At 42.7% G+C, this 11502-nt stretch overlaps 1 protein-coding gene across 3 annotated transcripts; it reads left to right on the top strand.

Annotated features, from left to right (window-relative positions):
• Nucleotides 1-617: 617 nt before the first annotated feature.
• Nucleotides 618-11015, top strand: sgo1 (shugoshin 1). Of its 3 annotated transcripts, none has more exons than XM_046327442.1 (12): nucleotides 618-750; nucleotides 917-1073; nucleotides 1287-1492; nucleotides 1833-1865; nucleotides 3309-3361; nucleotides 3510-3580; nucleotides 3774-4679; nucleotides 4921-5214; nucleotides 5309-5446; nucleotides 7139-7324; nucleotides 9999-10116; nucleotides 10422-11015. In XM_046327442.1, exons 2-12 carry the CDS (start codon nucleotides 929-931, stop codon nucleotides 10555-10557), a joined length of 2286 nt encoding a protein of 761 aa, XP_046183398.1. In that variant the 5' UTR covers nucleotides 618-750; nucleotides 917-928; the 3' UTR covers nucleotides 10558-11015. The 3 variants fall into 3 exon arrangements, with proteins under 3 accessions (XP_046183398.1, XP_046183396.1, XP_046183397.1); XM_046327440.1 differs by having other exon boundaries at nucleotides 9933-10116; XM_046327441.1 differs by lacking the exon at nucleotides 1833-1865 and having other exon boundaries at nucleotides 9933-10116.
• The last annotated feature ends 487 nt before the right edge of the window (nucleotides 11016-11502 follow it).

Below are 11502 nucleotides of genomic sequence, written 5' to 3'. Positions count from 1 at the left end.
TTAGAGACACACATTTCCCTCAGATTACACAGATCCACAGAGAGAATTTGCCTATGTCAAAGATTTACATGGTCAAATGTAAGTTTATGGTCCGCCCACATGGCCTGCTTGTGGTTCTTTATCCACTCATTCAGGTGGGCTGGAATAAGTAACAAATATTCAACCAAAAACTTGATGAATATCAAATAAGTAAATAACTGAATTACATATTATCTATTGATAGATTTATACTGAGAAACATAACAATCAACTTCATCCCGCCCCTGTAAACTCATTACCTTTCAATATTCACATATCATTATTATTTCAACAGGCAATTACCAATGTCGACTTTTAAATAATCATTCTGGTGCTCTGAAATTATCTGTCAAAGTAGTATTATACTGTAATTGGACCATTGTATATTTTTCTGTCCTTGGTAAATATGTTCCATCAGTTATTTGTATTTTCCCTCCTTCCTGTATACAAACGCATGCATTCAGACACACACCCACAAATATACAGACATTGAAAGAGTATAGAGAGAGAAACATGGCTTTGGTGTCACCTAGTGGAAAAGTAAAGTTTTGCATTTCAGATGATAGGAAATGACGCGTCCCAGTTCCCACCAATCAGCACTCGCAGCGCAGAATTCGAAAGTCAACCAGTAGAGAACGGATTTGTGGCTAGTTATTTGACTATGTTATGAGAATTCCTTGTGAAATATACTGATTCTAATTACATTTCACCGTACTGTTTATAACTGAGGAGGTAAGTCAACATTTAAAACGTCGGTATATGTGATTTTACGCAGTTTATTCCACGTATTAGCAATGGAGACGCTGCTCGCGGAGTAGCTAGCGTAGCAGATGAACAACAACACTCAACCCTGAGGACGGGTGTAACGTAGACATGTCATACTCTTGTGTTCTGCCAGTTACGTACAGCCATGGTGAGGGAACGGGGCCAGAAGAAGTCTTTCCAGCAAAGCCTGGGTGACATCAAGGAAAAGATGATTGAGAAGAGGAACAAACGCCTGGCAAGCGCCTCTGCAGGCAACAGGGGACGGTCCAAAAGGATCAACAGAACTAGTGGTAAAATATTCACATAATATGCCAACCAGTATCATGTTGAAGATGGTAATGTATACTTAAGCATCATGGTAGTTAACAACCTAAAATCTGGTCAATTGGACGTAGCTATACCTACTAGTTATCTAGCTAGCTTCTATAGTAATTTCACAACTCATATGGTGGTTAACCTTTGAAGAGGAGTATATCTCAGCTTGCTCCCTCTTCTCTCTACAGCGGGCAACGTGAAGCCAATTATCCTGAAGAACGTGCAGATCAATAACAAAGCCCTGGCTCTGGCCCTGCAGGCAGAGAAGGAGAAGGTGAGGCAGGCCAACGGTATCATCCTACAGATGAAGAGGGAGCAGCAGGCCCTCTTCCTCCACCTCCTCATGCTCAAGAAGAGGCTCAAAGATCAGGAGGCGCAGGCCAGTGATGTACAGGTATAAAGCAGCCTGAATTTGAGGTTGGCCGATTAAACTGAATGGCCGATTAATTAGGGCCGATTTCAAGTTTTCATAACAATCGGAAATCGGTATTTTTGGGCGCCGATTTTGTCGATTTAAAAAAATATATATTTTTATATACCTTTATTTAACTAGGCAAGTCAGTTAAGAACACACTTATTTTCAATGACGGCCTAGTACCGGTGGGTTAACTGCCTCATTCAGGGGCAGAACAACAAATTTTCACCTTGTCAGCTCGGGGGATGCAAACTTGCAACCTTACAGTTAACTAGTCCAACGCTCTAACCACCTGCCTCTCATTGCACTCCACGAGGAGACTGTCTGTTACGCGAATGCAGTAGAAGCCAAGGTAAGTTGCTAGCTAGCATTAAACATATCTTATAAACAATCAATCATAATCACTAGTTATAACTACACATGGTTGATGATATTACTAGTTTATCTAGCGTGTCCTGCGATGCAACACTGGGGTGGGGGATGATTTAACAAAAGCGCATTTGCGAAAAAAGCACAATCGTTGGACGACTGTACCTAACCATAAACACCAATTCCTTTCTTAAAATCAATACACAGAAGTATATATTTTTAAACCTGCATATTTAGCTAAAAGTAATCCGAGTTAGCAGACAATATTAACCAGGTGAAATTGTGTCACTTCTCTTGCGTTCATTGCATGCAGAGTCAGGGTATATGCAACAGTTTGGGCTGCCTAATTTGCCAGAATTTTACGTAATTATGACATAACATTGAAGGTTGTGCAATGTAACAGGAATATTTAGACTTATGGATGCCACCCGTTAGATAAAATACGGAACTGTTCCGTATTTCACTGAAAGAATAAACGTCTTGTTTTTTAGATGATAGTTTCCATATTCGACCATATTAATGACCTAAGGCTCGTATTCCTGTGTGTTATTATGTTCTAATTAAGTCTATGATTTGATAGAGCAGTCTGCCAGCAGCTCTTCGCAATGCTGTTTATGACTTAAAGCCTATCAACTCCCGAGATTAGGCTGGTGTAACCGATGTGAAATGGCTAGCTAGTTAGCGGGGTGCGCACTAATAGCGTTTCAAACATCACTCACTCTGAGACTTGGAGTGATTGTTCCCCTTGCTCTGTATGGGTAACGCTGCTTCGAGGGTGGCTATTGTCGATGTGTTCCTGTTTCGAGCCCAGGTCGGGGCGAGGAGAGTGACGGAAGCTATACTGTTACACTGGCAATACTAAAGTGCCTATAAGAACATCCAATAGTCAAAGGTATATGAAATACAAATGGTATAGAGAGAAACATTCCTATAATAACTACAACCTAAAACTTCTTAAGTGGGAATATTGAGGACTCATGTTAAAAGGAACCACCTGCTTTCATATGTTCTGAGCAAGGAACTTAAACGTTAGCTTTCTTACATGGCACATATTGCACTTTTACTTTCTTCTCTAACACTTTGTTTTTGCATTATTTAAACCAAATTGAACATGTTTCATTATTTATTTGAGGATAAATTGATTTTATTGATGTATTATATTAAGTTACAACAATAGTGAATGAACACTTATTTTAACTGTCATTATTACAAATAAATGTAAAAATCGTCCGATTTAATCGGTATCGGCTTTTTTGGTCCTCCATTAATCAGTATCGGCATTGAAAAATCATAATTTGTCGACCTTTAGCCTGAATAACTGATTGAGTCAAACTGAGTAACTGCTATGGGTGCTTTTCATCACAAAGTTGTTCACTTCCTTTCCTCTGCCCTCGTGTGTGTGCGTGCACGTGCATGCGCGGCGTAGACTGGACCTGCACAGCTCCTTGCTGAACCACCAAATCCAGTGGACACCTCCAGGTGAGCTATTCAAATATCATATCAACTGAATGCATCATATTTCTCACAGTCAAAGAGCCACTGTTTAATGTCCAGTGTGCTTCATCCCATCTCCTGTCACCTTGTGAATGTCATCAATTCCTCCCTGAAATTTGTTCCTTTTGTGCAGGAGAATTCAAAGCCAAGCTGCTCTGGAAGATCCTGTGAAGGACGAAGCTCCACTCTTACCCATCAGCTCAGGTATATGAAATGACATTTACCAGACAAAGCATTCTTAAAGATTTGAACTGTTAGGGTTTTCACTCCAGAATTGTGACATTACTTTGGATAATTAGACAGAAAATCACAACAACAATGTGCATGTCTGTTAGGACGTATCACTTTTAATGAACCATCCATGTTGTTGACAAAGACATTCATTCCCCTCTCTCAGAGCCTCAGTTGCCTGAAGGCGTGGGACAAAGCGAAAGTGACGGGCAAGTGGCGTTGCCAAAGACAGTGGCTGTGAGACGTCGCCGGGTGGAAGGCAGAGGGAGGCGATCTGAGCATGTGCGGAAAGGGCGCCGTTCCTCGTTCTATGAGCAGAACCACAGCGCCCCTCCAGAATCTCTCATACAGAAAAAGACTGAGGTCGTAGTGGAGAGCCTGGTTCTGAAAGCCAGGAGAGGCCAGAACCACATACAGGAAGTGAAGATGGAGAGAGGCAATCCGATTGGCTCAGAAGAGTTCCAGCCGCACTTCACCCCAGAGCCCCCGGCTAAACCAGCATATCAACAACAGCAACCCCGGAACAAACCAAAACAGGCCCATCCACCGTGGCCTAAGCCCGAACTGGCTGCACGCAAGCAAGAGAGGGGCCTCAAACCGGACCGCCCCCCTCTGAAGAAACCCTGGGAGACCTCTAAACCCAGAGCCCGGTCCAAGAGCCGGGACCGCTCAGCCACACGGTCCAGAACCGGGGTGGCCTCTGCTGCACCTCTCAACACCTCCCTCAACACATCTCAGGGATTCAATGACACTTTTGACTTCGACTGCGAGGACGGGGTACACCTCACCCCCTTCAAGGCTAGCGGACCCAAGGATAACCCCCGAGACACACCCATACAGGAGGTGGAGAGGGGACAGAAACAGAACCCGAAGAGGACTCTGTCGTCATCTGAGTCTAGTTCATCTTCGTCTTCTGAGTCAGAAGACAGCCCCTACGTTCCTCAGAAACGGAAGAAACAGAGCCCCCGGGACCGGGCCAAGCCTGCCCTCACTCTTAGAGCCAGAGGTCGACCCTGCAAAGCAGCTACAGACAAGGAGAACGGGCCCCCATCCAAACCAGAGTTGTTACATGGTGAGCATTTAACTGTTAACTTAGACAATTAGGATGACTGTTTTTGCAATTACTAATCAGGTACCTTGATGGTTGCTCTGAAACATTGCTGTAAATCTTCACCTTGTGTCCAGGTAGCATAAAATTATAGTAGGCACAGATGTAGATATGAGGGCTTTTTCTATAGGTTTCCACATATTCTAATATAGAAGATGATAAGCTATTGTATCTGTTTAAATAGTTGTTCATCTCCTGTGTCTAGCAACCAGAATGGAGATCTGTTCCACCCCTGTGGTCCTTGACAAACAACTCAAGGAGGAACCAGAAAGGAGCCAGAGCTCGATTTGGATACAGCCGTTGTCTCTGGTTGCCATGGATGTTGCCTTAGAGGCCAGCTTGTCTGAGTCAGAGGGTAGTCCCTACGTTCCTAAAAGCCGTGGCGTACGAAAGACACAGGGCCACCCAGAGCAGGCCACCCCCACTCGCAGGGGACGGCCCTATAAAGCAGCCAGAGACAAGGAGAATGTCCCCCCTCCTAAACGACAGTTGTCATGTGGTGAGCAATGAACAACGTACAGATTTATATGTGCAGTTATAGGGAAGGATAGGTCGTGTGTTGTATCTGCTGCTTATCACCTGTGTTTATCCAGTCACCAGAGTAGAGGCCAGTCCCACAGCTGGGCCCGCTGAGGTCCCTGAGACAGAAGTCCAATTCCCAGAAACTCCTGGGAGTGTCTTTGTTGACAGTCCTCGTCCAATGGCAGAGCAGGGTCTTGAGGGCCACCCAGGTAAGTGGACATGCTTGGAATGGTAGATAGTCTATTGCCATGACTGAAGCGTCATCACAAATGGCACCTTATTCCCTATGTAGTGCACTATATGCAGTTGAAGTCGGAAGTTTACATACACTTAGGTTGTAGTCATTAAAACAAATTTTTCAACCACTCCACAAGTGTCTTGTTAACAAACTAGTTTTGGCAAATCGATTAGGACATCTACTTTGTGCTTGACACAATGTTTTTCCAACAATTGTTTACAGACATATTATTTCACTTATAATTCACTGTATCACAATTCCAGTGGGTCAGAAGTTTAAATACACTAAGTTGACTGTGCCTTTAAACAGCTTGGAAAGTTCCAGAAAATTGTCATGGCTTTAGAAGCTTCTGATAGGCTAATTGACATAATTTGAGTCAATTGGAGGTGTACCTGTGGATGTATTTCAAGGCCTACTTTCAAACTCAGTGATTCTTTGCTTGACATCATGGGAAAAATCAAAAGAAATCAGCCAAGACCTCAGACAAAAAATTATATACCTCCAAGTGTGGATCATCCTTGGGAGCAATTTCCAAATGCCTGAAGGTACCACGTTCATCTGTACAAACAACAGTACGCAAGTATAAACACCATGGGACCACGCAGCCGTCATACCGCTCAGGAAGGGGATGCGTTCTGTCTCCTAGAGATGAGCGTTCTTTGGTGCGAAAAGTGCAAATCAATCACAGAACAACAGTAAATGACCTTGTGAAGATGCTGGAGGAAACGGGTACAAAAGTATCTATCTATATCCACAGTAAAACAAGACATAACCTGAAAGGCCGCTCAGCAAAGAAGAAGCCAAAACCGCCTAAAAAAAGCCAGACTATGGTTTGCAACTGCACATGGGGACAAAGATTGTCCTTTTTGGATAAATGTCTTCTGATCTAATGAAACAAAAATGTTACTGTTTGGCCATAATGAACATTATGTTTGGAGGAAAAAGGGGGAGGCTTGCAAGCCGAAGTACACCATCCCAACCGTGAAGCACGGGGGTGGCAACATCATGTTGTGGGGGTGCTTTGCTGCAGGAGGGACTGCTGCACTTCACAAAATAGATGGCATCATGAGGGAGGAAAATTACGTGGATATATTGAAGCAACATCTCAAGACATCAGTCGGGAAGTTAAAGCTTGGTCGCAAATGGGTCTTCCAAATGACCAATGACCCCAAGCATACTTTCAAAGTTGTGGCAAAATGGCTTAAGGACAACAAAGTCAATGTATTTGGAGTGGCCATCACAAAGCCCTGACCTCAATCCTATAGAATATTTGTGGGCAGAACAGAACTGAAAATTGCCCCAACTTATTGTGGGAAGCTTGTGGAAGGCTATCTGAACCGTTTGACCCAAGTTAAACAATTTATAGGCAATGCTACCAAATACTAATTGAGTGTATGTAAACTTCTGACCCATTGGGAATGTGATGAAAAATAAAAGCTGAAATAAATAATTCTCCCGACTCACATTTCTTAAAATAAAGGGGTGATCCTAAATGACCTAAAACAGGGAATTTCTACTAGGATTAAATGTCAGGAATTGTGAAAACTGAGTTTACATGTATTAAGGTGTATGCAAACTTCTGACTTGAACTGTATATAGGGATTAGGGGGCCATTTGGGACACAGGTGAAAAGTTGTAAATGATGATGGTGGTTGTGTTCCAGAGCAACACGGACAAGATAAAGAGGAGGCTCTGCTTCCTGTCACTCCAGGAGTGGAGGAGGAGATGATGAGGATCGGCAATGTTCTGTCTGGTTTCAGGGACTCCCCCCGTGAGTCTCCTGGGATACCGACCAGCAGCACCCCCCAGAACCACATCTCTCACATCCCCAAAACATGCAAGAGGACAGGTACTAAATCAGTGTCCTCTTATTCTTTCACACACTACACTTACAGTACCAGTTAAAAGTTTGGACACGTCTACTCATTCAAGGGTTTTTCTTTATTTATACTGTTTTCAACATTTATTTTATTTTTTGTTTATTTTGATCTATTTTCTTTTTAGTTTATTGTTAATTTTTTTAATCTAATCTTTATTAAACTAGGCTCTAACCACTAGGCTACTTGCCGCACATTGTAGAATAATAGTCACGATATCAAAACTAATATGTAAAACATGGAATCGTGTAGTATCCAAAAAAAGTGTTAAACAAATCCAGATTTATTTTATATTCTTCAAAGTAGCCACCCTTTGCCTTGATAACAGCTTTGCACACTCTCAACCAGCTTCATGAGGAATGCTTTTCCAACAGTCTTAAATGAGTTCCCACATATGCTGAGCACTTGTTGGCTACTTTTCCTTCACTCTGTGCTCCAAACCATCTCAATTGGGTTGAGGTCGGGTGATTGTGGAAGCCAGGTCATCTGATGCAGCACTCCATCACTCCCCTTGGTAAAATAGCCTTGTCACAGAATGGAGGTGTGTATTGGGTCAATGTCCTGTTGAAAAACAAATGATACTCCCACTAAGCGCAAACCAGATGGAATGGTGTATCGCTGCAGAATGCTGTTGTAGCCATGCTGGTTAAGTGTGCCTTGAATTCTAAATAAATCACTGACAGTGTCACCAGCAAAGCACCACACACCACACACCTCCATGCATCATGGTGGGAACCACACAGGTAGAGATCATCCATTCACCTACTCTGCATCTCACAAAGACACGGTGGTTGGAACCAAAAATCTCACATTTGGACTCATCAGACCAAAGGACAGATTTCCACCAGTCTAATGTCTATTGCTCATTTTTCTTATCCCAAGCAAGTCTCTTCTTATTGGTGTCCTTTAGTAGAGGTTTCTTTGCAGCAATTTGACCATGAAGGCCTGATTCACACAGTCTCCTCTGAACAGTTGATGTTGGGATGTGTCTGTTACTTTAACTCTGTGAAGCATTTATTTGGGCTGCAATTTCTGAGGCTGGTAACTAATGAACTTATCCTCTGCAGCAGAGGTAACTCTGGTTCTTCCTTTCCTGTGATGGTCCTCATGACAGCCAGGTAACTCTAATGAACTTATCCTCTACAGCAGAGGTAACTCTGGGTCTTCCTTTCCTGTGGCGGTCCTCTTGACAGCCAGTTTCTTCATAGCGCTTGATGGTTTTTGCGACTGCACTTGAAGAAACATAAGACCTTCATGTCTTAAAGTAATGATGGACTGTCATTTCTCTGCTTATTTGAGCTGTTCTTGCCATAATATGAGCTGTCTTTTACCAAATAGGGATATCTTCTGTATACCACCCCTTTTAATTTTTTTATTTTTATTTCACCTTTATTTAACCAGGTAGGCTAGTTGAGAACAAGTTCTCATTTGCAACTGCGACCTGGCCAAGATAAAGCATAGCAGTGTGAACAGACAACACAGAGTTACACATGGAGTAAACAATTAACAAGTCAATAACACAGTAGAAAAAAAGGGGAGTCTATATACAATGTGTGCAAAGGCATGAGGAGGTAGGGGAATAATTACAATATTGCAGATTAACACTGGAGTGATAAATGATCAGATGTTCATGTACAGGTAGAGATATTGGTGTGCAAAAGAGCAGAAAAGTAAATAAATAAAAACTGTGGGGATGAGGTAGGTGAAAATGGGTGGGCTATTTACCAATAGATTATGTACAGCTGCAGCGATCGGTTAGCTGCTCAGATAGCTGATGTTTGAAGTTGGTGAGGGAGATAAGTCTCCAACTTCAGCGATTTTTGCAATTCGTTCCAGTCACAGGCAGCAGAGTACTGGAACGAAAGGCGGCCGAATGAGGTGTTGGCTTTAGGGATGATCAGTGAGATACACCTGCTGGAGCGCGTGCTACGGATGGGTGTTGCCATCGTGACCAGTGAACTGAGATAAGGCGGAGCTTTACCTAGCATGGCCTTGTACATAACCTGGAGCCAGTGGGTCTGGCGACGAATATGTAGCGAGGGCCAGCCGACTAGAGCATACAAGTCGCAGTGGTGGGTAGTATAAGGTGCTTGAGCTTGTCACAGCACAACTGTTGTCCACAAATTAACTTTTAACAAGTCACACCTGTTAATTGAAATGCATTCCAGGTGACTACCTCGTGAAGCTGGTTGAGAGAATACCAAAAGTGTGCAACGCAGTCATCAAAGGCAAAGTGTGGCTACTTTGAAGAATCTCAAATATAAAATATATTTTGATTTAACACTTTGTTTTTGGTTACTACATGATTCCATGTAGAAAATAGTTATTTTATTTTAATTTTAGTTATTTTAATTTTAAAAAACATGGAATGAGTACGTGTGTCAACTTTTGACTGGTACTGTATATGTTAAACATGAGCAGTGTTCTTCTTTGAACAATATTTGGAGGCATCTTAATCTCTTATCTCATTCCTCCACCTCTGTCTGAACCACTGTTCCACTACTGTCAATATCTACCTAAACTTGATACTTTCTTCCCAACGTTTCTGCACTGACAACTCACTTTGTCCTCTCACCACAGGTGGGCTTAGTGTCAGGACTGGGCGGGGCTTCAGTCTTAGTGATGTGACCAATCTTACCCCTGCAGCCTATCGGAAGTTCTCTTTAAAGAGCTCCCGCCCTTCAGACCGATGTTCCACCCCTGTCCCCGGCCGCAAGAGGCGGTCCACGATGACAGTGGACTACAAAGAGCCATCGCTGCACGCGTGAGTATTAAAGTGAAAGTGGAAATTCAAGGGAATTTTTGAAATGTGTGCGATTCCTTCTTGGTTTACTGCTCAAATGGCTTTTGAAAATGACAACACGTAACACTCTCCCATTAATTTAAATGAACGAGTGAAAACAGCAGCAACTAACTTGCGCTGGCAAAAGCCAACAGTACACAATGTGGAAACCGATTAATAACCTATTATTTCTGTAATGCCCCAGTGTTGCTCATGCCAGTGATTTTTGAAGAGAATCTCTCTCTTTACCACCATCTCTTATCTCGCTCTTATTTGCTGTTCGCCAGGAAACTGAGACGTGGAGACAGGTTCACAGACACCAAGTTCCTCCTCTCTCCCATCTTCAAACAGAAACCCAGGAAGTCCGTGAAGACTCGGCTGTCGTTGGAGAAATACAACGAGTCATTTGTGGGATGTCGCTGACATATCTTCACATTGAACACACGTTTTACCCATTCAAGTTAGTTTGAGAGGAGTTTTTGTTGTGAATACTTACGCCTGTGTCCTACATGTTAATTGTTTTTGTCCAATGAAATGGAGGACAGCTTTTTTGTGTCGATTCTTTGTTGTTCATATGCTGAATTTGGCCAAATCATCATGGGCATTGGTGACATTCAATCAAATCACCCAAAAATGTGTTCTCTATCACGATAACTGTATGGATTGTTGTTAGCCACCCATAAGAGGGCAACATTGGATCAATATTCTGGGAAGAACACAACATGTACCTTCATCTGGTTGTATTCAGTTCCCTGTTGTAAATGCAGTATGTATATTTAGCTTGCCTTTTCAAGATCTTTGAATATGTATTCTCTACATAACCCTGTTTTCATGTGTAACATGTTTTGATTTTATAATAAACTTTCAGTCCATAATTCCTATTCAGCTGAGTTGTTATCGTTATTGTCATGTACACATTCGGGTTATACATTATACACTCGGGTTATACATTATACACATTTGACTCAATGGTCGTGATAAGACAGATCGTTTGTCTGCATGAAAATTCTCACAAGTCACAACCATAGAGACAAGTGTGTTCTCCAAGTGGAATGTGAACAGGTCCCTTGTAAGGATGTGGATTTCTACTTTCCAGAGCTCCTGTCGTCTCGTAGGAGAATGGTGGAAGGAGCTATAGGATGGGCTCGTTGTAATAGCTGTAACCGCTAACTAGCTAGCCGCACCACATCAGTTACACTCACTCCCCTTTTGACCTCCTTTTCCGCAGCAACCAGTGATCCGGGTCAACAGCATCAATGTAACAGTATAGCTTCCGCCCCTCTCCTCGCCCCAACCTGGGACCCTCTGCACACATCAACCACAGTTACTCACGAAGCATCGTTAGCCATCGCGCCACAAAAGCCGCAG

The sequence above is a fragment of the Oncorhynchus gorbuscha genome, linkage group LG24 (assembly GCF_021184085.1).
Source record: "Oncorhynchus gorbuscha isolate QuinsamMale2020 ecotype Even-year linkage group LG24, OgorEven_v1.0, whole genome shotgun sequence".
Taxonomy (NCBI): domain Eukaryota; kingdom Metazoa; phylum Chordata; class Actinopteri; order Salmoniformes; family Salmonidae; genus Oncorhynchus; species Oncorhynchus gorbuscha.
This window is presented reverse-complemented; position numbering and strand designations above follow the sequence as displayed.